Source organism: Emydura macquarii, unplaced genomic scaffold (genome assembly GCF_026122565.2).
Source record: "Emydura macquarii macquarii isolate MOO-44397 ecotype Brisbane River unplaced genomic scaffold, CSIRO-AGI_Emac_v2 contig_1229, whole genome shotgun sequence".
In the NCBI taxonomy this organism is placed as follows: domain Eukaryota; kingdom Metazoa; phylum Chordata; order Testudines; family Chelidae; genus Emydura; species Emydura macquarii.
This window is the reverse complement of record NW_027131366.1, coordinates 2077398-2104175: the sequence shown is the minus strand read 5'-3', so window position 1 is coordinate 2104175 and position 26778 is coordinate 2077398. Positions and strand designations below refer to the sequence as shown.

General features: G+C 39.9%; 1 protein-coding gene across 4 annotated transcripts in view; it reads right to left on the bottom strand.

Annotated features, from left to right (window-relative positions):
* The window catches only part of PPP4R3A (protein phosphatase 4 regulatory subunit 3A), a 65234-nt gene extending 44451 nt beyond the window's left edge, over positions 1-20783 (bottom strand). Inside the window, exons 1-4 of one of the 4 annotated variants that reach the window (XM_067547088.1) lie at positions 20660-20781; positions 19436-19640; positions 19085-19322; positions 7992-8047 (exon numbers count right to left, since the gene is read on the bottom strand). Coding sequence is in view for 1 of the 4 variants with exons in the window: in XM_067547086.1 (XP_067403187.1) it covers positions 7992-8047; positions 17038-17179 (198 nt within the window). In the remaining 3 variants the exon portion in view is untranslated. Of the gene's footprint in view, positions 1-7991; positions 8048-8443; positions 8536-17037; positions 18568-19084; positions 19323-19435; positions 19641-20659 lie in introns of those variants that run through there. The other 3 variants (XM_067547087.1, XM_067547086.1, XM_067547089.1) reach the window with 3 other exon arrangements.
* Between the last annotated feature and the right edge of the window lie 5995 nt (positions 20784-26778).

The window sequence follows — 26778 nt, the reverse complement described above, 5'->3', positions numbered from 1 at the left end:
CATGAAGCTAACTTATTGGGTGTATGAATGTCTTTTTATACACTATACTCAACTGTATACCCTCCCCACCTTTATTTTAGATTTGAAAGGATAACACATTTTACCATTTTGTAAGAATACAAAACAGGTAAAATGGCACCAAGTTATACTTGTCTCTTACTATCCCTAAGCCTATGACCATGTTCTAGTGGTGTCCTGCAGTTTATGGAAATCAGCGGAGTATATACAGGGGTACTGCACAAGAGCAGAAGCTGATAATATGGTGTACCTTTTCAAACAAATATATGAATTATCTGTCTGAGCAGCGCTACTGAGGAAACATATTGCTAAAATTAACAGACTGTTGATAATTCCTTTTACATGCACCTTGGTATAATCTACTTTATATACAATAGTGCATTCAAGTTTAGTTTGCAGTATTGTAGCTGTGTTAGTCCCAGGATGAGTGAGACATGGTCTTTTATTGGACCAACTTTTGTTCATGGAATGGACAAGCTTTTGAGCTTCACAGAGCTCGTCCTCAGGTCTGGAGAAAGTAACCATTTAGGAACTCCTTTTTCTCTTCTTGTAAGGTTTAACAGAAATAACAGAATTACAGTTATACATATGGCCTGATAAAAGATCACCTTTTATAATCAAATGCAAAAATATACACTCACTCGTTGGATATATAAAAAAAATGGAAACATCAGAAACTCTTTTCTGATAACATTCAACATTTAAATCAGAAGCATGCTATAAAAAAAGAATATCTGTGCTACTTTATGCATAACATGTTTAGTTTACGATCATCATTTTTAAAGACGTTAATTTTAAATTTAACAGTGAGAAGTTACAAGAGACTTATAGAATTAAAAAACATTTCACATAATTGGGTTTTTGTTTACTTCGACAAGCATTAAACAGATGTTAACCATAAAGGGAAAGTGAGTATTTTTATTTTAAAGTGCACTTACCAGAAAAACATCTTAATTGCTGCCTCTTCCCATTACCCAATCCCCAACACTTTTAAAAAAATCTGTAGTCCAAATAGCACAACACTACCATCCTGCTCTATTGTGAGTCAGTCAATCAAGAAAATATCAATTTGCCATTACCAGAGCAGCTATAGCGCTTGAAATATACTATTGGGTTTATCTTGCAAATGGCACTTTACCTTTTCTTTTTCCAAAGGTTTGGGGAAGAGGTGGTGGACAGAAGGAAGAGATTTAGGAAGCCACCTCCAAAATACAAAAGGATAAAAGTTGCAATGAATGATGTACCCTCTACGAGGCAGATCACAGTGCAAATGCTTTGGTAATAATAAACTGACAGCATACGGTGCTGCTAACACTTAACGGGGATGGAAAATACACTGCCTATAATTTTTAGGAGGGAAAAAAAGACAATAGGAAAGAAAACTAAAGATCACTGAAATCACATTAGAACCAGGTATCAAATATTGATGTTTCTTCGGCACAGTTTCTTATTTTACCATCCCCTAACTGAAAATTTTAATTACTCTATCTCAAAATCTAGGATTACTTATCTTGAAACTTTTGTCATTGGTATTTATATTGCAGTAGCACCCAAAGACCCCAATCAGAATCAGGTCCCCATTGTGCCAGGTCCTGTTTATTTAAAAGATTAATTTCACCTTCAATAGTAATGCTAACTTGATACAGACTCTAGCATAATAGATAAAATTCTCATTTAATTGGATGCAGTTGGATTGCTGGATGAGCCATTTCAAAGCAGAAAGAAGTCAATAGGTAAGATGCTATTTCTCATCTGTTGTGGTTCCCATGGCCACCAAAACTAATAGGGAAATTACACATAGCAAGAAGGAAACTTCAGAATGTTAAACAATTACTCACGTAACAGTGTTTCTCAAACTTTTTCATTTGTGGACCCCTAAACAATTTCAAATGGAGGTGTGGACCCTTTAGAAATCTTAGACAATCTGTGAACTCCCAGGAGTCCACTGACCACAGATTGAAAACCAATGTTCTACGGTAACAACCACCTTTCGCAGATCCCTTAGACAGTCTGTGGACTCCCATGGGTCTGTGGACCACAGGTTGAGAACCACTTTAAGACAACAACAAAAAAAGTCTTCCTCCACCTAAAGTATCCTATCTAATGTAGCATTTGAATGAGCATCTTCTTCCAAAAAACTAGCAACGCTATGCTAGACCAAACACTTTTACAAGATCACTTCTATGGATGCATATGATCTTTCTGGACATGATGTGACAATTACTTCTGTTGAGCAAGATCAGCTACTGCTTCTCAAAGGCAATATCCTTCTTTCTACCTTTTCCTAATACGGAATTTACATTGTACTCTACTTTCAGACAACATTAAAGAAATTACTAGCAAAAATAGTTTGAATATGGAAACATCCTTTAACAGCTTTCAAGGTTGCTTTATTTAAGCTTATAAAAGCACATTCCATTTACCATACTGGTGTTTCCAAACTCTGTTAGAGCTACTTATCTTGCTGCCTTCAACTCATCACATATAATATAAATGCATATATAGTCGGCTCAAAATAAGTCTAGAATAAGCCACTATGCTGCTATCTTTAATGAGAGGATATTCAACTATATATACATACCAGCCTTTGAAAAAAGTGTTAAAAAGCCATCAGAAAGTTTGCTCTTTGTTGGATGATATACTATTCTGCCAGAGTTTGTGTTTTGGATTAAATGGAGGCAGACATTGGTGTCATGTCAGTTTCTCAATTCTACAAGACTCATGCTCATCAGATAACATGTAACTACTATTTTAGAGGTGACTATCCAAGCTGTGCCATCACATTTAGATCCAACGTATTAAGGTGGAACATTCATTTTTCAAACAGAATACATTTTGAGGAAGTAACTGATCGCTATTTGATTTCAGGTGTACTTGGAGATCAAAGTGAGTATGTGTATGCTTCAGTTTAATTTCTGGTTTTCCTTTGGAAAAGCGCTGGTACTTGTCACAACCACAATAAAACTTTTGATTTGGTCAACTAGCTATTTTGGACCTCTTAACTGCTTTGAAATTAGAATATCTATGATTTCTAAAAGGTAAACCAACTTACAAGAAGTCCTAACAAGTGGTGTATACAGAGGTTTTCTCTTCCCCTTTCCAAGAACAGAAGGGTGTACACATATTATATATGATTAGCTGGTTAATGAAAAAGGTAAAGAGATGGGTCTTTCATTTTGTTCTTTTGTGAAAGTGAATTTCACAACCTTGAGACCCACACCAAGAATGCTCTGGGCTAAATAGTGGTGAGAAGTGATCCAGTGTTCCAGAGGAGCACATTGGTTGCAGATGGTTTTTAGAACAGAAGCAAATTCTATCTCTGACATAGAACTCTCAATGAGTTAGATCTGGGCTAAAAACAAGAACTGTGACCTTTGTATTTGATAGCCAGTCAGTGAAAGGAACAGAGAATTAAAGCAGAGTAAACCTCTTCACCCATTCATTATGGTAAAGCGGTTGTTACTAAGTGACAAAAATGACCATTTGTTGTTGCTTTGTTATTTCTGGAATGCTGTTGGTATATGGAACTTCACTCAAAATAGTTAACTCATTGCTAGAAGATAGGAGCCAAATCAGGGGTGATGGACAAGTGCTGTTGAATTTTATATGCAGCATCCCACAAGGATCTTTCCTCTCCCCTATATTGTCAATGTATATCAGAGACTTTTTAGTAAGAGCTTTTCTAAAAACATGGAAGAGGAAGCTACCGCTGAGCAACTCTCTCTCTGCTTTGAAGAAATATTTTATGCCAGCTGGATGTGTCAACACTACCTTCTCCTGGAGAAATGGAAGTTTTGCTGTTTGGAAATGGAAGTTTTGCTGTTTGGTATAAGGACAATAGTGATCTGTCCTTTTCACATCCTCCTTTATTGGTATTACTTGGTCAAAGGTAGTAAAATTAAGAATCACACCCAGGAATTCTGACCATGTCCTTTTTAAGGAAAGTTATGTACTGGACATGGAATTTAAGTACTCTTTTCAGCTTTACTATTTGCAGAGACTGCACCCGTTCTGCCTTTATCAACATAGGAATTGATTTGTCGTCACACACTCAACAGGGTAATGTCATCTCTTGAATTTTATTCAGAACGCAGCACAATAATTAGTTGCTGGTTTGACTAATGTATCACTGACCATATTATGTCCATCCTGCGTTAACTTTGGCTGCTTAAAGTCACAATGTTATTTTTTAAAGCCCTAACATTGAAGGCCATGGCCACACTTGAGATCTCTTTCTTAAGCCGCACGCTAAGTTTTAGGAATCCCACCACTGCAGATAAAAAAATCAGCAGGTGATTGCTGCTTTGCCACAAATAAATGTGGTTACCATCTAGAATTTACTCATCTATCTCAATTGACATCTTTCTGAATTTCTTTTCTCATTTTTAAAAATTTCTTTTGAAATAAATCTCAATTTTTTTTTTTTTTTTTTTTTTTTAAAAGGGAGGACCAGTGTTGGCTCTATGTCATCATCATATTCTCATTTCTCCTCCCCATAACCCTACCAAAAAAACAAAAAACAAAAATTCACTATTTTTCAGCGTATTCTAGAGTGGTTTAATTGAATGTTAGTGAGCTGGTTACCAGTTATGCTTATGGAAGATATGGGGTTTTAAAAGAATGACTAAATTCATAAGAGTTAGTGCCTTGGAAACAATTCTTTAGTGAGATTAAATGTGTCAATAACAGTGCAAGAAAAGATTGCAGAACACCATCAGTTTTGTAGAATTAAGATCAGCTTCTCTTGCTACAAGATTAAAGGATCACCAGCCACCTTTTCACCTTATAGTTAGTCCTGAGGATCTAACAGAAAAAAACCTCAATGTTATTCAGCCATCCAATCTACCATCTAATGGATGCCGTGACATGAGATTCCGATGACACGTTGCAGGCTGAACTGCTGGTAAACCAAGTTTCAAAATATTCTCAGAGGCATCAGCTATGTCTAGCCAGGATACCACATTCCCTCAGACCGGAATGAACACACAGTTTCAGCTGATACCTACTGAAGCAATCTTATGGTGATATTGCTAATGTGATTGATGCTAATACTTCCATTCTGAATTTGGTCCCATATATTTACTCAACCTGGAGGTACCTGGCTCTTTAAATAACTTTGAGTCTCCTGAAAACCGCAAACAACATGAAGTACAAATGATTTTTTTTTATTTTTTTTTTTGCATTTGCTCTATTAGCTCCTATGGATGTGTAATAGCTGAACTTACATTTTTAACTGCAGTGTATTTCAAAAAGTTGGGATAAAATAAAATATTTCCATAATATGGTCTTGTGGTATTCCTTCTATGATTCATCTATCTAGTCAGCTTTATCCAGGAATAGCGAAAAAGAAATTTGTTTGGCAAGAAGTCTAATGTTGAGCTGAAGAAACCAATTTGGCAACACGTTGCTCTCTCATTTGAAAAAAAGGCATTCACTGTCTTCTCTTGTTCTACTTCCTCTGTCCGAACAACTTCCCAACCCATATTCTAAATTGTTATAGGGCCAAAAGTTTTATTTCATAGTGTCTGAATTATTTCAGGTTTGCCTGTTGATAAAAGTACAAGTTTATTCTTTTCTGCATGTTTTGTCACCATCTCCTCACAAATCTCAGTTTTGGACATCCTGAAAATTTAGCTCATGTTAGTAATAGTTTGACATAGCTACTTTTCAACATAAAAGCCATAGTTGCCTTTGAACTATTCCATTACTAGATAGTACACTAACTGAAATTTAGCGTGCACATAGGTTCATCTGCAATAAAATTAAAGAGATGTGAACTATGGATTTTACTGCCATATCACTAATTGTCAAAATTACCCTTGAACAAAGTACACGCAAAAGTCTGCATGACGGCATGCTTTAATATTTCTTCTTGAAGAGGTTTTATTTTCATGCTTGTTCTTTTGGAATGGACAGTAGGGTATGTCCCTTCCTTAAGAAATAGCCATGTTTACATTGTGAACTCTTTGGGGTAGGGAGAGAGCAGAGAATTCACCATGTATACTAATTTAAACCTACAAGTGCCCTATGCTGCAGAGGAAGGCGAAAAATCCCCAGGGTCTCAGCCAATCTGACCTGGGGGAATATTCCTTCCTGACCCTAAATATGGTGATCAGTTAGACCATAAGCATATGGGCAAGACTGACCAGGCAGATACCGGGGAAACAATTCTCACAATTCAGAGCCAACCCATCTAGTGTCCCATCTCCGGCAGCTGAGGATTTTTGCTACTGGTAGTCGCTGATGGGCCACATGCCATTGTAGGTAGTCCCATCATACCATCCTCTCGATAAACTTAACCTCTGTTTTGAAGCCAGTTAGATTTTTTGACCCCACTGCTCCGCTTGGAAGGCTTTTCCAGAAATCTTCGCCAATTTCGAACCTAAAATTGTTTATGGTCAGTTTAAATCCATTTGTTCGTGTCCACATTGGCGCTTAACTTAAAAAACTCCTCTCCCTCCCTGGTATTTATCCCTCTGATGTATTTAGAGAGAGTAATCATATGTCCCCTCAGCCTTCTTTTGGTTAGGCTAAACAAGCCAACCTCTGTGTCTTCTCTCATAAGGTAGGTGTTCCATTCCTCAGATTATCCTAGTAGCCCTTCTCTGCACCTGTCCCAGTTTGAATTTATCTTTCTTAAACATGGCAGCTCACAGTCATCCTGTGATTAACCAACATTCCCAGGTCCTGCTCCTCTTCTGTTGCTTCCAACTGCTAAGTCCCCGGCTTATAGCAAAAATTCTTGTTGGTAGTCCTAAATGCATAACCTTGCACTTCGCACTACAGTAGAACCTCAGAGTTATGAACATCTCAGGAATTCAGATTGTTCATAACACTGAAATGTTCATAACTCTGAACAAAACATTTTATGGTTGTTCTTTCAAAAATTTATAATTGAACACTGACTTAATACAGCTTTGAAACTTTACTATGCAGAAGAAAAAGGTTGCTTTTAACCATTTTAATTTTAATGAAACAAGCAGTTTCCTTATCTTGTCAAATCTTTTTATTTAAACTTTTTTTTTTTTTAAGTAGTTTATGTTTAACATAATTCTGTACTGTATTTTCTCTTTTTGTGGGGGGAGGGAGGAGAAGGAGGGTCTCTGCTGCTGCCTGATTGGTTCCAAATGAGGTGTATGGTTGACCAGTCAGTTCATAATTCTGGTGTTTGTAACTCAGGTTCTACCATAGGCTTAATTTGCATGAGGTGACTTCAGTATAACTATAACCAGAGAACAGTAGCATTTGTCCCTTTCTAGTATTGAAAGAATATTGTGCTTTTCAACAGGACACACATCAAATTCCATTTTAATTCTTTAAGCGCAAAAAAAAAAAAAAAAAAAAAAAAATCCAAAAAACCAGACTCTCCAGGCTATGCACACAACTAAGTAGTTTAAGATGTGAAAGTCTTGCTGGCAAAGAACTGTTAACTCTAGAATTGCAAAAAAAGCAGGCAGGCATCAATATTTCATCTATTCGTTTGAAAAGAGGTGGCATAGTTTTGGGCAATGTTAATCTGTATGCCTTAAGACTTTGATCACCATCTTTTTAAACAATAAGCATTTAGATATTTACATATACATGTATGAGTTTAAAGAAGAAAACTTTTTAAATGTGCTTTATATAGAGGGACAATCAAGTTATTTGAAATTAGATCCATTTCAAAAAGGGATTATAAATAATTTAGGAATTATAAGGTCTCAAGTGCCCCTGCTAATTTGTAATTTTAGAATCCAACTTTGCTGTTTTTCCAGATGTTTTGTTGCTGTGTAAAATACACACAGATACTCACATGGGAAACTGATTTTACAGAGGAAACAGTGCAACCACGTCATACACAAAAAGACTGAAAAATATTTTCTCTAAACTTCAGTTACCTGTAATAAAGAGTGGTAAACTCAGAGAACATTCATATTAAAGAAACAACAGGCTCCCTGTAGAAAGAAAGGCAAGGTAAAATAATTCAAGTTTACCTGTTGCTTCTGGTATGCGGTGTTTGGATTAATTTTGGACTCCAAAAGAAGAGAACCTGAAAGAATTAAAAAAAGAAGAGAGTGCTGTTTTAATTCTACAATTGCATTGTAAATTCAATAATGGGAATTGAAATTCTCTTTTCGAACACTAATCCACTAAGTACACATTAAAAATACACACAACCAAGAACACAATGTTCAGAACTTCATCCCCAATCGTGCAAACAGGAATGCACATGCTTTATTTTACTCATGTGAATAGTTTCATTGAAGTCAACAAGACTCCTCACAAATAATGTTAAGAACATGCATAAGCATTTGCAGGATTGGTGCCTTAATCTCCATAATCTATTCTGACTTCATTATTTCCTCCACCTAAACTGCATTTATGGGTGAGATGATCAAATTAGAAAAATAAGTGGTTCCTCAGATATGGTCCATGAAGCACTTACTGATGTTCTGCAGACACCTCACTGGTCACATGATGCTGGCACTCCATTTCCATCTGCGAAATCTCATTAAAAAGTTCATGATCCATGTTAACTTCGATTCTACTTTTTCCATGTACGCAGTTACTGTAGTTCCCACAAGAATGTTATTCTATCACCAGTGAGAGGTAGTCCACACAATCACATTACAAAACTAGGAATTAAGGTTAGCTTTAAAAGAAATCCAAACAGGAAAAAGTATGGAAATGCACAGTATGGAAATGTATAGTTAAGACACCCTACACTGTGTGACAAGAGGCAAAGTTGAAGTTGTATGGGATGTCTTAACTGTGCTTTTCCATACCTTTACCTCTTTGGATTTCTTTTAAGTTAAGGTTAACTCTGAATTTCCTGGGTTTTTAGTATAATTACAACATCACTAATATTTTATTTAATTCATTCTAATCCTTAAATTACTGGAATGCATGCCTAATCTTCACTGAACCTTACTGCAGTACTCTGTCCAGGAACTGAAGTGAAATTAAAATACTTAAACCCATTTTTCTTAGTGCAAAACTCTGAAATTTCTGAATGAATAACAGAATTTGAAAAGGACAACTGTAATTAAAACAGTAACTTCTGAATCTCACAGTGGGAGCCATCTTGTTGAACTGATCACTGGAAATTAATGTTCAATACCTGAACGGTTCATTAATTATAAATCCATACTTTAAAAATCTATGTTAATAGTATGGAGAGAATTATTGAAAGAATCTTACACTTGTTTTTCACACCACCAGTTACGAAATATGGGTCTAGACAGAGTCCTTACCTGACGAATTCCCAGTGACTTCAATAAGAATTTAGGTTAACTAAGGACTGCAGAATTACTACAGACCAACTTCACTTTTTCAGCAAGATGGCTACTAAAAGCAGTAGAACTGAATTCCAATCTTAATGATAGTTCCTCCCTTCATGATAAAAGTGCTTCTTACCTTATGAATTTAAAAAGGTTGATGTTCAAACAAGAGACACACAAACCAAGTCAGTAGCAGAATATATAAGTTTTAAAGATTATAAATACATTCACTTAAAAGACCAAAAACATTTCACATTGTTTCTCCTGTACTTACCTGCAACTAGCTTACTATTTATTAACTCTAAGACCCACGTTCAGATTTTTGTTTGCCTTGCAACCACATAAAAACACACAGACAGTTAATGATTCTAAAGATGGTTGTTCATATCATCAACTGCTGCATAACAGAATCCTCAATTCAGATGACAGGTAATCAAGAGGACAAACAGATTTTCATGTTTTTAAAATGTAAATCTATTTGCAAGTTGAAGTTCACACAATACATTCAATAGACCTAAACTATTTTTTCCCTCTCAGAAGTTTTGCAGTATACACTTGAATATGCTTTTGTCAGTTAATCATATATCTGCTAGCCTAATTCTTTCTTTTTCTAAGAAAGTTGTAAATAGCCTCAAGCCATCTGTGACATTCCTGTCACATACTAAATTTTTTAAAGAAAACAACACACCCCCACTGAATTGACAAGTCCTTTTTGATTGCATAGATGGGTGTAGAAAGACTAAGGGCTTGTCTACACATGGACAATGTGTGCACATTCTTAATCCAAATTCAATGTGGATTAAGGTGAACCTGAACAAGGCACACTTATTCTGGAAGTGTCCACACATGGCCTTATTCAGGAACAGTTGTTCCTGACTATCCTCAAATGCAGACGAGACGTAAAAGGCCTCTAAATCCAGATATTTGATGGCGTTAAAGTCTATGAATGAATTCTGGATTTTGATATGGATCACTACTATAGAGATCTCCTCAAATATTTTGATATTCATAAAGGAACAAAGGAGGAGGAGGAATCTCACTATAAAGAAGATAGCTTCTGTTCAAACACTCAACTTGGTAAGTGGCAATAACAGTAAAGAACATAGCTAAATAGTATAGGGAGCAGAATAGGATTTTGTGGTAATGCTATGTAATTTACTTCAGTGTGGCAGATCTTAATTTTAAGTCCTTTTAAAAAAATGTGTAAATACATGACATGCAAATTTATGTTTTCCCTGATTAATTTAGATGTTCAACTTCTATAATGTCTTACTGAACCAGAAATGTTAAGAACTAGAATGCATGGCCCATTTATATGGACAGGTGTCTTAAATATCAATTTGTGATAGATTACTGCTATACAACTCCTTTTGCTTTTGGGAACCCAGTTGTGTAGTGCCCCTTTAACTGCCATCCTTGTGAAAAGCAAGGCAATAATTCAGCATTATTAAAAAGCAAATAATCTCTCTTACAATATGGAGTGAGAAACATTTTCTGGGTTGGTTTTTTCCTTAAGCAAGGCTATCATATAAAACAATGGCTGGGAATGTGTGCAATGTAAGTGAAAGCCCACACTGTAAGAACAGTAGAAGTCGGGCAAGTAATCTTCCTCACACAACCAATTAAACTGTTGCATGCAAATTAGCTGTAAAGTAAGGGTGGTGATTGGTTGAGTTATCTCTGCTATCACAAATAAATACATGCCTTACTGTAGCTGAAAGCCCTTGCTGTTGTACTAGTGTAATTTGTAAAGTCAAAATGGATGAGAACTTACACACCTGAAATTAATGGACAACAAATCCCAGTGATGATTGAACCTGATCATAATTTAAATAAAAAGAGCTCTCTCAAGAGCTTGTGGCAGCTTCTATCACTTCACATTGAATCAATTCTAGGCTTTTTATAGTGACCCATAGACAGACTTGGAAACAACTTTTAAAGGGATGGTGGAATCAAAAGTCACTAGAAATCTTCAAGCTAGGTGTCTTGATGAACATCTACTGGACAAATTCTACAGATACTGGATTTCTGAAAAAAGTCAAGGGAATAAGCAAAATGATCTTGTACATGTGATTAAGTCTATGACTGACCAGACAGAATACAGAATGTGGAAAAACAATTCAAGACAATGTCGTCCTTGCCTATGTCTGACATAACCTCCTTACAAATTTATCCTTCCTCTCTATCAAAAAGGTCAGTCTTTATACCCCTTTTTTACTGCTACTACAAATATTGCTTTCTTCTATCTGTACCTGATACTTGCAACACCCTTCCAAAATCTATTTGTCAAGGCTCCAACCTCATGATTCAACTCACTCCGACTCATTTATTGCAAGATCACCTACCAAAAAAGCATGTGTTTTCACACTTTTTAGACTCGTGACATTGAAACCATCACCTTTTATTGTAAGAATGAATAACTGAGTTCTCTCTGTAATCTATGATCTCCCTCAACTCCACACCACCTAGGAAATATGATATCCTCACAAGTCCTTCGTAACGGTCCAAACTTTCAAGATAGAATAGTTATTAACATGAGTAACTAATACTTAGGTCAGTAAGAATACACGTGAAAAAACACAAAATACAAACTTTTGCATGACAAGGCTCCTATACAGTAAAATATTTGGCGGTAGGAACCTGTAACACACTTGTGCATACTAAAAACATTAAATAATAGTTAGATATGGTAGTGATAATAAGAGCCTGTAAGACAAACAATGTCACCCTTCATTTAATAGGTCATAGCTTGCATCTAATAAATTTTCCTTGTTTTTACTTACATAAATTCTCCACTCAAAATACTAAATTCCAGTTCTGGTCTTTGAATAGAATAATTAAATTTTATTTTATTTTTTTTATTTTCTTGGGTTTATTAATCTTGTTAGATATGTCTAATGAATTTATAAAATATACCTTCCATTTCTTGGGGTTATTCTAGAATACTCTCCAAGACTCTGTGCACACTACTTTTTGAAGAGTGGTATAACCTGTAAAGCAACTTTTTTAAAATGTCAGCAGGATTCCATATTCATTAATGACTCCATATGAAGTTTGCTCATTTTTCTAAACAGTTTTTCTACGTGCCTGTCCTGAAAACTCATCTTATACTCTCATAGTCAAGCTGGGTTCTTTACACAACCACATGAAAAAAGTTCTGCAGAGTAAATGATGCACTAAGTAACATCTGTACAAACCCATTTAAAGGAAATGGGTATATGTGGGCATCACTGAAGGAATAATGTGAAGACAGCAGGGTTACCTCTGGAAAGGAATGTATGATTTGGTCTACAGAACCTCTATTACTGGGAATTGTATGTGAGATAGAAAGCACCCAGCTTGAGTCTTACAGCTCACAGCAGCTTTGCAGAATTGAGTAGAGTGGGAATGGTTTGATTCACAAACAAAACAATTCTGACAGGGAAGTGAGCAAAAATAACTACAGAACCCCATAATGTCATATTTTGAGTTACTGTTTAGGAAGAAACATACTTTAAATGTGGTAAGCCAGTAGTCCTCAGACAGAGGTCTGCAGTGCCCTTCTTTGTGTTTTTAAGAGATTGGGGGACAGGTGTAACTGTTGGCACTTGAGGAAGTGTGGGAAACAGCTTCTCCCACAACCCTAAAAATTAGCTGGATGTTTCTGCTACAATGACCAGCAATGAAAATTAGTTAACAATGCAATTCACACTACTCAGCTATTAGTGCAGGCTGTCTACAGACTTGGGAAAATACTTCATCATTGCCACTTCTGCTCATGTTAATGTTTGCTTCACAAGGATGGAGGACTTTTTTTGTTTTTTACATGAGAACTAAATTTAGGAGCATAATGCTGAAGGAAAGAACAGGCAAAAGGTGGATTCTGCAGTAAATTCTGCTGTTACAGAATTCGTGTAGCTCTGGCTATAAGAAGGTCTCTTATGAAAGGGTCTACAAAATGGCATGAGAACAAACTACAATGCATACACTACTTTCCTTGATAGTGTATTTCACAGTCTAATAATATATTAACATTTTCCTCATTATTTTCCATCTTAAATGTTGCTTTTAATTTCAATCCATTACTCCTAGTTTTACCGAAAAGAACTGAAGTGTGTTATTGCAGAATTAATTGTGCTGAATGATAGCAGCAGTGCCACCATTGCTTTTGGGGCAGAATGTATCTCCTGCCTCTGTAAGAGGAGCAGAGGAGACCTTGCTGCTGTCACTAGCTTTTGTTTGTTTGTTTATCTGAGGGGTGGGGAGAAGTCAGTATTCCTTAGAGAAGAGGCACAGAATGAATTGGGATGCAGAATTCGCCTATTAGGAAGCTGGGGTCTTCAGGCCCCAGCAGCAGGGAGGTGTTGCCCAGAGGAAGACTAGCCAAAAGGGAAGATATGGCTTGGTAATCAGTGTATTCTGACATGGAAATAAGCTTAGTGCTTGGACTAGTAAGTGTTTAATAATTTTCTCAATCCCTAAAATGGAAAACATTTATGTCATTAACTGAATGGTATACTCTCATCTAAAATATTACTTTCAGTTCTGGTCACCTTACCTCAAAAGAGAAATCAACAAAGATAAAGGAGGTTCAGGAACAGGCAATGAAAATGATTTAAAAGCATGGAAAAGTTTCCATAAGAAGAATAAGACTGTTCAGTTTAAAAAAATGACAAGGAGGGGGATAGGATACAGTATTTATAAAAATAAATGACATAAAAAGAGTGGAAATTGGGCACTCCTTTACTTTCTAAAGAACAGAAGTACAAGGAATTGACTATGATAAACTTTTTTCCTCAAAAGCAAACCAACATGTGGAACTCACTGCCACTTAGGTATCATTAAGAGAAAGGAGTTTTACAGGTTCTAAATAAAGGACTAGATATTTACACAGATAATGTCAAGAACATTCAATTACAATACAAGGGATTTTAAACAATTAGATATAAACCTTCATGGTTCAAGGCATAAGCCATACTAAAACTGGGTACAGTAAGAGATTTCCTATATTGGCAGGTTATTCTCAGTTATCCACATGAGGATTTCTTGAATTTTCTTGAGGTCTCTGGTTCTGGTTACTGTCAAAAACAGGATATTTGACACAACATGGACCACTGGCCTGATCTGGTATGGCAATTCCTATGTTCCATCTGTTGGAAGCAGTTATAGTGTCCTATCAGGCCATGGATAAAAATGGACTATTGGTTGTATTCTCCCTTAGTGAATTCTGAAACCTAAGTCGGTCTACCAGCTTCTGAGAGTAAACCATTAAATAAGGTCCACTACCCCAAGAAGAGCAAGTTGAGTCCTTACCCCAAACTGTAGGAGGAAACAGTACAAAGAGAGGAAGGCAGCAGACACCATAATGGAAAGGGGAGGAACTGTCAAAGAAAGAAGATGCAAGAACTAAACAGGGATGCGAAGACATGTGGAACACTAGTAGGGTTTCCAGTGCTTGCCAGTTTTGATCCCTACATTTAACAAAGCAGTTCAACAGAAAAGCTGAAGGGTAATGAAAAGAAGAAACAAGGGACTTGAGCGGTATAAAAAGCATGTGTGCATTTGAAGTATAATAGTTTGGCATTGCCTTAGTTTTGAAGGCAAATTTGTATGCAATGAGAGTATAAAAAAATTACCTGGTCTGTTGTTGCACTAAATATTTATAAGTGTGAACAATTAATGCACAAAAAACAATTGAGAGAAAACTGAATATTAATCTGATAAAGTGGCAAGAACAGACAATTACCAGAGGGCATGTTTGCCTAAAAGAATTGAAATATTAGCATCGATTATTAAAAAAACTTAAGTTTTTTAAGAGAATTTTATTATCTAATAATCTTACAAATGGCATATGCTGTAACAGGTATGATAGCTAAATAAACTGCATGTTAATTTCAGTTATTCAATTCAAAAATTTTAGTTTGCTTAATAAATATTTTTAAATTATGGATAATTAAACTTTAAATTCAATAACTCCTAGATAAACCTTAAAGCAGTACTTCCAGTACCTCATACTTCCACTTTCTTTTATAGATTTATACACTACCAAATCAACTACCAAAATCAATCTAATTTAGGGTCAAATCTGCATATGCAAATTTTACTGAAATCAGTAGAAGTCTGTGTAGTTTGAACAGACTGCCCCTTGACAGTCAGATTACAACCTGCAGCATTTTATACTAAAAAATTCTGCCCACACCATTATATTTTTAAAATACCACCACTATATTTGCTTTTTTAATATCACTCTTTCAAGTGATGTTTCAGTTGTATTTTACTCATTTGTTCAGCTCGAGAGTTGTAGTTGTGGTAGGTGAGTGCTATAATTATACCACTGTAAAATAAGCCAGTTTACATTTTAGTGGTGATTTGCTCCTCCCCCCATTATGTTCCCCTACACTCTTAAATTCAACAGTAGAGGTCCACCGCTATCTTGAGGGGTTCACACAAGAAAGAAAACCTGCTGAAGAGAATGTGAAGAACAGCCTTCACATTTTCCTTGGTAAAATAAATTACATATTTGGCTTTCATAATCATAAAAGAATCAAGTCAATGTAATTAGCATTTAAACATGCTTTTGATAATCATCAATTTCCTAAATTTGATTCCTCCACTACTATATCAATTTAGGATTTCCTTATAGTCCAGATTCTCAGGACTTTCCCCTACAATGTCTCAATTAAGTAATTGACCTCAATGAAGTTTTCTAGCATTCAGCTTCAGCAAAGGGAAAGCCAAATAAACATGAGGGAGAAGGGAGATTACTGTCAATTGTAGACAGCAATCTGCAAGAATGATCCACCATAACTAGATGTAAGATAGAAAGACTGGAAATAGCTATGGTCAGAAAAACATCACAAAACATGTAATTATATGGTTAAATAATGAGATATGACGGACTTCATTCAGTGTACTAGTGTTAAATAAAACGAGATATACTTCAAAGTCTAACCCCCAATACCACAGCAACCATTAACTCTCTGATTCAATAATCATGGATAGTTCTTACACAAAACCTACCATAACATAGTGATCTGTAGAGAAATGTGTTTGCAGTGTGAGGAAAACAGGTAATAATGCTTAATTTTAAGTGAATTTATGATTTAAGAGATAATTCTCATGCAGTTTTATGAGTGCAAAATATTGTAGCTGCTTAGAAAAAAATCCCCCAAAATGTTTTGTTCTTTGTATTGCCTTGAAACCAACAATTTAATACTGTAATATGTATAACCGCACATTATAAAACACCCTTTAAAAACATTTTTAAAGACTGAAAATATATTTGAAACCCAACCACAGAAAGCTGAATAGGCTAGACACCACACTGAAAGAATTTTAAAAGATTTTATGTTCAACAAATGTAATCCCAACAGAGTAGTTTCCTCAATCTGGGGATTATCAATTATTTCAAGAAGGGATCCCAAGTAATGTTCATGGCAATGATCATTTTGGGAGCCAAGAAGAAGTGGGATGTCTGGTGTGCAACATAGTTCAATGTGGACTAAGTGTATTTGGTATGCAGCATTATGTCTGTGTGTCCAGGATGAACAAAGTGTGTACCTGATGATTAGTATAATGATTGAATCTGTCATTTAATCTCCCAACGCTGTCACTTGGCCTAACAAGAGTTAATCATAGTTGCTGCCTGCCTGAATTCAGAATCACATACAAATTATGCAGACAATGTAATGGAACAGATATACAAAGCGCAGGGTCTTTTTTAGGTGGATTGGGAAAAGGGGACTACCATTACTTGGCATGCTCTCTCTCACACACTTACCATCACTTTCTGCCCTGACAAGCAGGGACATGCCCTTCAGCCTCTCCACATAGCCAGAGGACACATGTCCGGTGCCCCGATCATCCCACTGGCGGTCTTCATTCAGCGTGTAAACTTTCACCCTCCGCCGGGTGTCAGTCATCCTGCCACACCACAGCCACCACCCTAGCCTGTGACACCTGAAGGAACAGGAGGTTGGTGGGGGGCTAGGCCCCCCTCAAAGGAGGGGCGCAGGAAGGAGGGTAGCAACCCCACACAGATCCCTGGGACCTCTCCTTAGTCTTCACTGCTAGGGCAGTCTCCTCCCCATCCCCAGTATTTAGAGGCACAGCAGAGCGCTGGGGAAGGGGGTGGTTGTGGGAAGCTGTTTATGAGTCGTGCTAGAGCAGCAGGGACAGGGAGGTGTTATTCAGGAGGGAAAGCCTGGGGGAGCAGAAGCAGCCAGTTGGGTTGCCCAGTGAAAAGGGACAGGCCGGAGAGATAGTGGAGGACGGGGCAGAGGTTATTAGAGGATGGTGAGAGAGGCGAGCAGAGGAAAGATGGCTATAGAGACTAGAAGTGGGGGTGGGGGGAAAGAAGCAGAGGGAACGGGTGGCAGGAGGGGTGACCAGGGAGGGCAGTGTGCTGGCCGGAGCGGGAGACAGGAGGAAGCTAGATTAGCAGAGGGACAAGGGGTCGGGGCAGATCGGCGGCAAGGGGGAGGGAGCGGGGTCAGGTCACCCCCTGCCCAGCGCTCGGCTCTATTGTGCGGGCGCTGCCCAGGCCCGACGCCCCCTCTCAGTTCGTCAGTGCGGGGGGGGGGGGGGGGGCAGAGCAGGCTTCCCCAGAAGGGCTCGTGGGCGGCCAGCGGGCGCTGCCTATCCCGGGCGGGGTGCAGAGGCGGCTGGGCGGGCTGGCTCAGCGCCCCGTTTCCCCCATGGACTCTCCTCGCAGGCGGCAGCTTCACTCCCAGCCCGGCTCCGCCGCCATATTCTTCCTTCTCCTCCCGCTACTGCTGCGGCTTAGGTCCGGCTCCCCGGCCCGTTCCGCTGGTCCAGCCCGCTCCGCTCCGCGCGCCCGGCAGGCAAGGCCCTTCCCCGGCCGGGCTGGCTGAGGCGCGGCTAGGCCCGTCCGCGTCTCACTGGCTCCGTCTCCGCCTCAGTCAGTCACTGCGCGGCCGCCATCTTGGTTTCACCTCTCACTGGAGGCGCGGGGTCTCCGAGCCAGAGGCGGCACGGGCCGTCCGCCAGCATTTAAAGGGCCAGCAGCAGCCACGGGCTCAGGGGCCGGCTTGGGTGTATGGGGAGGATGAGGTCGCCCCGAATACCAGCTGTTCACCTCAGGGGAGCAGTGCCCTACGCCTGCCCGTCTCACCCAAACGCCTCAGTCACCCACGGTCCGCACGCCCCTGCAGCCACCTCCCTAGAACCACACAGCACCCCAGCCAGCAGGGGGCTGCTCACGGCGAGGAAAGGGCCTCCCCCACCTGACGGATCACCCGGCAGCAGCCTAGGGGTAAGGGCAGCAGCCCACTCACAAAGCACCCCACTGTACAGTGCAGAGCTCCAGGGCAGAGCTCCAGGGTGCAGCACACCCCTGATCAGCACACAGCACCTTAGGGTGTAAAAGAACAGTACCCCGCAGCACCTCAGGCTGTAAGGGCAAAACCCATCGCTCAGCACTACACCCCACCCCCATGCCTTATGGTGCAAGTCCCCTCCCCCACATACTAGGACACCCCACCCCCTTGATACTACATTCAACCTGGGGTCTAAGAGCAGTAACCTACCCACAACCTACTTTAGAGCCAGGCCTAGAACTGAAGTGGAGCAACTATGCAGTACCCCACAGAAGGGTGTATATGGGAGAGCTAGATAACCATTACTAATAATATTTCACACTTACAGTGCAGCGTTTCCTCTCTGACATCACAGGGCGGGAGCCATGCATCGACCCAAAGCTCAGTGTGTGTAATAATGACACTATAATGTTATAGTGCTGAGAAATACTTCACCCTGCCTGGCTTGACCCTACATTAAAAGGAACTACTAAAGTAATGGAAAGTCACCTTTGTTCCACTACCTCTGCTTGGGACCAGCTCCAGATTCAGGAGTAAGTAACACCACAGTGGTCCTTAAGACTTTAAATTCATTCTGAAGTTATCCAACACTGGCGAGAGAGTGCTAGAGTGATGTGCTCCTGCCTGCCTTTGTTGGCCTCGAAACAGGCTGCAGCATGGCATATGAACTGCAGCTTCTGAGACGTAGCTGTTGGCTTCCTCAGGAAGAACAAATACGAAGTCTAACCTGGAAGTGATAAATACACGACAATAAGTGACAAGATCCTCATCTGAGAGAAAGGGGTGGAGGCTATTGACAATCCAAAGATAGTAAAAAAAATAATAATTCCTTGCCCTCACATGCAAAATGTGTGTCCAGGAACATCAGGGAGCAGGCCTGCATGAGGCCAAGCCTTTGTTCTTCTTGGCAACTGGTGATCAGATGCCCTTGATTAAACAGGAAGTTTGAGCTCCAGGAAGTTTCTCACCCCCCTTCTTTCCTGGATTAGGGCTGAGTCCTCATCTGTTCGCTTACATTTTCTCCAGCAAAGCTGGAACGATCCTCCTGCAAAAGCATCTTTTCAGGAGGCTCCCTTATTGCTGAGTGGTACAAAAGTTAAACAGCTCCTGGTAGAACGGCTGTTAGATTGCCACAGACAGATGCGATCCAACAATTGCAGTAACAAACAAACAGACACTGTTGAGTCGCTGCTGCCAACATCATAGCATATGTCTAACAGATTTTTCTTTTTGAAGACTGCATTAAAATTGGGGAAAAAAATATGTAAAAAACACTGGTGCAATGGGAACCTTACAGACCCATCACTACTGGAAAAAAATCTATTACAAGACACATTCTAGCCACACTTAATACATGGAAGCTCATTGTATTTTTTTTATTAAATGGATGTTTGTATTTGTTAATCAATTTAATTTTGTTGAGTCTAATACGCCACAACCATAGACTAAAGTTGTCTCTCTGATTAACTGTTACTCAGGAAGAGATATCCAATCACCACTATTTCCACATTATAAATTTTGTTTAGCTCTTTAGAGATTATACCTAACCACAAAATTCACATCCATATCTGAACTCTTCCAAAGTCCACTTGTGGACACTTAGTTGGGGCCCACCTCTAGCCATCAACAGGGATCCAGTGGTGGATTAGAGCTGGCTGTGAATCTCTCTCCATCTACACTATGAAATCAAACAATTAAACATTACTATGGAAGGGCTATTTTATGGCTGAAACTGTACCAGAGACACAGTTGTTCCATGTTTCCCTTAACTACTGAATGTAATGTATTGTTGTTTTAAGAACCACATGTTGTGGGCTCCCGCCCAGGGGAAGTCCTGAAACGGGCACAGAAATGCATGCTATCTGTAAATGCATAGGCCATCCCCGCATGTACTCTTGTAGCCAGGTGTAGCACTGCAAGTGAGCCCCACCTTACTTTCCCTGATTGGGCATCAATAAGATCTGGGCAAGGAGAAGCCAACACAAACTAACAAAACAATATATCTCCTTTTAATAAGGTTTCAGGACAGGCACAATTACATTAAACAGTGCAAAAGGGCCTCACCTCAGGACCCTGGTTCAGAACTCTCACACAAAGTATCTCAGCCTGGTCAGACTAGTCTTCTGAAGCTTAGAACACAAACCACCAGTTCACCACCTGCTGCAACCAGTATTACAGCTACTCCCTGTCCCCCTTGCCCAACTTCCTGTTCCTGTTTAAATAGCCAACCCTGATAGCGAAGCAGGGCTTCCTTGATTACACTTAGACTGTTCATTTCCTATAACCGCCACTTTGGCAGATGACTTTAAAATAGCCCACACGGCCCCACAAGTAGATAGGGATGGTCTAGGAAGCATTGGGGACAGACTAACCAAAGATGTGTTGCTTCATCACCTGTTCCAAGCACGCTCAGCCAACACTGCTTCTGTATGGAGTCCTGGTTGGAATTTAAAATTGCTCTCCTCCAATGGAAAATATGAGGGAGAGCAGAGGTTATTTGCAATTTGCACCCCATTACAGTCCTGGGAATAAATGTGGACCATTTTTTATTGTGGTTTTTTACTTCAATTTTTAGCAATTACAGAATGGCATGCTCAAGCAGGCTCCATTCTGAGTCTAAAACTTAATTTCTTAAATTTTGTCTTCACGTTCTTTTTAATTGTCTCTCTTGGTTTTTTAAACTCACCCTTCCTGAGTCTCAGTGTCACTGTATTGCCTACTCTCATGATTTTATCAAGTGCCTGGTATTTGGGTTTTTTTGTGAAGCCTCAGCTTCCAGATTCATGTAATTACATAAGAATCTGAGTTTTCATTTTTGAAGTAATTTTCTAGCCCTCATGATTGCAGAGAAAAGCTCAAAAATGTGACTAAAAGCTCACACACCAGCAGGCAAGGAGACCAGCAGAGAAGCTAATGAACAGGAGCAGCAAACGGAGGAGTTTTACAAAGGAGTCCTCCATGTGAAGTCGGAGTGACTACATGACCCTTGGGGTGAGTTTGTTGTCTGCCAGTTTGTTGTTTGTATGCTTGCTGCTTGCCTGAAATTTATAGTGTGGTCCGTTTGGGGAGGGGGGGGGGGGGCATGTGGCCTGCTAAACCAGGGTGAGAACTACTTAATGAGGCTTTGATCCATAATCCCTTTAGGATCTGATAACCAGGGGGTGGGGCTACTCAGGGTGAAGAGGAGTTTAAAATGCCAGCTCCTAAATGACCAGAGGAGCTAGTGAACAGAAGCAGCAAACAGGAGAGTTTTGTGAGGGAGTTTAGAGAAGGAGCATGAGAGCCAGCTACACCTAATGTTCTTTAAACTGGATCAATATACACCCCTCCCCCAAAAAATCCCAAACAAACAAAAACAAAAAACCCAAAAGTTGCAGGAATAAAAATAATGCAGGTAGCAGCCCATCAGTAGACTTGGAGCTATCCTGCTTATTGCACTGAATGCAGCATGCATGATTATCTGCCTTGTAGACAGGTACCATATGTGTGCACTTGGTGCAAGCAGCACTTGGACTTCAGGGAACAAATATGGGCTCGTGAGACCAGAGTGGCTGAACTGGAGGAGCTAAGGGAGACAGAGAGGTACATAGACAAGACTTTCTGGGACACAGTAGAGCAGTCCCACCCCCAGTCTAACAGCATCTGTGTTGTTGAGAAGGATGAAAGTCTCAGAAAGAGAACACTAAGCTGGAGTGGAGGGAAATGATCCCATAGTTGGGACCCATCTTCCATATGATGTCATGATATCCTGTCACACAGAGGATACCTCTTCAAGGGAGGGAACCCCTGTTATTAGGAAGAGACAGTTAATAGTAATGGGGGATTCAATCATTAGAAATACTGATAGTTGGGTTTGTGATGACTAGGAGATCAGATGGTAAATTGCCTGCCAGGTGCACAGGTTGTGGATTTCTTGAGATATTTAGACAAATTATGTGCAATGGTGGTAATCAGGGTACATGTAGATACCAATGACATAGGGAAAGATATTTGAAGACAGAGGTCAGAAAGGCTAAATCTAGGCTGCTAGGTAAGAGATTGAAGTTCAAGACCTCCATGGTAGCATTCTCTGATATGCTTCCAGTTCCTCCTGCAGAGCAAATTAGACCCCTAATCATTTGCATTGCCCTCCTCTGGACTCTCTCTAATTTGTCCATATCCTTCCTGTGGTGGAGGCCCCAAAACTGGACACAGTACTCCAAATGAAGCATCACCAGTGCTTAATAGAGGGGAATAATCACTTCCCTCGATCTGCTGGCAATGCTCCTACTAATGCAGCCCAATATGCCATTAGCCTTCTTGGCAATAATGGCACACTGTTGACTCATATCCAGCTTCTTGTCCTCTGTAATCCCAAGATCCTATTCTGCAGAACTGATGGTTAGCCAGTTGGTCCCCAGTCTGTAGCAGTGCATGGGATTCTTCCGTCTTAAGTACAGGACTCTGCACTTGTCCTTGTTGAACCTCATCAGATTTCTTTTGGCCCAATCCTCTAATTTGTCTAGGTCACTTTGCATCCTGTCCCTACCCTCCAGTATCTACCCATCCGCCCAGCTTAGTGTCATCCACAAACTTGATGAGAGTACAATCCACCCCATCCTCCAGATCATTAATGAAGATGTTGGGGGGAACACCCCCAGGACCAACCCCTGGAGCACTCTGCTTGATACTGGCTTCCAACTAGACATTGAGCCATTGATGTCTCAATAACTACCCGTTGAGCCCGACGATCCAGCCAGCTTTCTATCCACCTTATAGTGCATTCATTCAACCAACCCAAAATCCTTTAACTTGCTGGCAAGTATACTGAAGGAAACTGTAACAAAAGCTTTGCTAAAGTCAAAGCATATCACATCCATCACTTGCCCATAGATGACTGTAGGATAGCTAATGTGATGCCAATTTTTAAAAATGGCTCCAGAGATGATCCTGGCAATTATAGGCCAGTAAGCCAAACTTCAGTACCATGCAAATTGGATGAAACTATAGTAAAGAAGACAAATAGATTAACACAATATGTTAAAGGATAGTCCACATGGCTTTTGTAAAGAGAAATCATGCCTCACTAATCCGTGACAATTCTCTGAGGGTATCAACAAACTTGTGGACAAGGTTGGTTATAGTGTACTTGGAATTTTAGAAAGCCTTTGACAAGGTCCCTCACCAAAGGCTCTACGGGCTGGTCTACACTAGAGAGTTTGTTGACCAAAGCTGATTTTGTTGACAAAACCAGGGAGGTGTATAGACTAAAATGCTCCTCCCACCGATGTAACTCCCCTGCAATACCAACATAATAAAACCACCTCAACAGGAGGTGTAGGGCTTATGTCTGCTTAATTAGGGCGATGCAGTGACAATGTAGATACTGCATCCCTTACATCAGCTATGGGGCTGTCATTCTTATCAATTTCACTGCTTCTCCACCCTCTTCCTGCAGAGAGTGGAGGCAGCCTTGTCAATTTCATGGCTGAGCTGTGAAATTGACAAGCTGTCTGGCTCCCAGCCAGGCAGCTGGACCGCACTCCTCAGGAGTGAGAAGTCCCAGGCAGCTTCCCCCTGGGAACAAGGAGGGGAGAAGCCTGGATCTGGCTCCCAGCAGGGAAATGGGAATGTGGGGGGCAACCCATCAAGAGTCTGACAGCCTGTGGGGCTCCTGGCAGGGAGCTGAGAGCCCACACTACCCCTCTTAGGTCGGTGGGAGTGTAAGTCTATGTTAGGTCGACTTATTTTTTCTAGTGTAGACAAGGCTTAAGCGAAGTAAGCAGTCATGGGATAAGAGGGAAGGTCCTCTCATGGATCAGTAATTGGTTAAAAGATAGGAAACAAAAGGGTAGGGAATAAATGGTCAATTTTCAGAATGGAGAGAGAGAAATAGTGGTGTCCCCCAGGGGTCTGTACTGGGAACAGAGCTGTTCAACATATTCAATAATGATCTGGAAAAAAGGATAAATAGTGAGGTAGCAACATTTGTACACAATACAAAATTAGTCAAGATAGTTAAGTCCAAAGCAGACTGCGAAGAGTTAGAAGAGGATCTCACAAAACTGGGTGACTGGGCAACATAATGGCAGATGAAATTCAATGTGTATAAATGCAAAGCAACGCACATTGGAAAACAATCTAAATTATACATACCAAATGATGGGGTTCAAATTAGCTGTTACCACACAACAAAGAGATTGTTGAATCATCGTGGATAGTTCTCTGAAAACATCTGCTCAGTGTGCAGCAGCAGTCAAAAATGCTAACACCATGTGCAGTTCTGGTCACCCCGTCTCAAAAAAGTTAAATTAGAAATGGAAAAGGTAAAGAGAAGGGCAACAAAAATGATTAAGGGTATGGAACAGCTTCCATATGAGGAAAGATTAAAAAGACTGGGCCTGTTCAGCTTAAAAAAAAAAGAGATGACTTAAAGGGGATATGATAGAGGTCTATATAAAATCATGACTGGTGTGCAGAAAGTGAATAAGGAAGTGTTAGTTACCTATTCAGATAAACACAAGAACCAGAGATCACCCAATGAAAGCAATAGGCAGCAGATTTAAAACAAACATAAGGAAATACTTCTCCACACAACGCCCAGTCAACCTGTGGAACTCATTGCCAGCAGATGTTGTGAAGACCAAATGTATAACTGAGTTAAAAAAAGAATTAGATAAGTTAATGGTGGATAAGTCCATCAATGGTTATTAGTCAAGATGGTCAGGGATGCAACCCCCTCTCACTGCCAGATCCTGGGACTGAATGACAGGAGATGGATCACATAATAATTGCCCTGTTTTTTAATTTCCTCTGAAGCACCTGGCATTGATCACTGTCAGAAGACAGGATACTAAGATAGATGGACCATTGGTCTGATCCAGTATGGCCATTCTTATGTTCTAAAAAGCACCCAAAATATCTCATGATGTTTAGGCCAATCTCATGATTTTGGCAGTACTGTCTTATGATTTTGTAATGCTTGAGGTTGGTGATATTGATGCCATAGTAAAGTAAAATAATTACACAGAGCTGATAGAAAACTAAAAATTTGGTATTAGAAAGAAGGAAAGAGAAAACAGTTTCCTGGGGTTCAGTCTGAAAAACCAGTAATTCACCCAAGGTGATGAACGATACAAAAGTTACAAGATAGTTGTGTGGCATCCTATATCTGTCTGTCTACCACCCACCCCAAAAAGACAAATCTCAATCTGGTGTATGTGAGATGTTCAGGCATTTCTGGAGGAGTATTTTAACCCATCCAGTGTGCTGATATACGTATGATGACTGGCTGGAGAGGCAGGATGGGGGAAACTGGCTGGACACCATGGAAGAATCCAGTGGCCTGTCCCATGGCAGAGATGGGTCCATACTATTTCTAATGTAGGACGCTGGGGGCGGGAGGGAGATAGTAAGGTAATATACACAAACACTGAAAGGTACATTTAAGGTGAGAACAAATGACACAGAATGACAAGACAGACCAAAGAAACCACACAATAAAAGGCATGGTCTTACCTCCCCAAACACCATCACCCTCATGCCATGCCCAGAGGCAAGGCATATGCAATGTATCTAACAGCACTGTCACTCCTCCTGTAGGACTGGACTATTCAAGGTGCAGGAGAGACCAAACATATAAACAGGAGATGATATATTCTACAGACCTGAGAAAATGTGCAACTAAACCAGGGAGCATAGCAAGGTAGGGAAAAGAAGCCAAAGGTTTTCACCATTTCCTGAAACTGGGGTGCTGGATATTGGAAAAGACAGTATAGAGGTGGGATTGTGTGGAGTAAGGGGAGTAGTGGAAGATGTAGGAAAATTAACATGAACGTTTGTATTACTGTAGTACCTAGGAGCCTGGGGTGGAGTGTGATTTTCCCAGATTATCAGGTGGGGGCTTGAACCTGTTCTGTGTTGTATTGTTAAGAAGAACCCCTAGATATTGAACGCAGCCCTTGTCACTGCTGACTCCACTTGGCAGAAGTACTACAAAAAAATTTTTTTTAAACTTAGTGTATCAAAGGAGGGAGGGTGAACATAGTTCCTTCCAGGGACTATGTTACCACTTACCTATTTCTTCTTTAAAAGCTGGTCATCATTTGGAGAACATAGCAGTTTTCAAGATACTAGAATGGAACTGAGAAGTAGGAGCACTTGGCACCTCTAAAAGGCAATATTTCCCTTTTGCAAGCACTGAG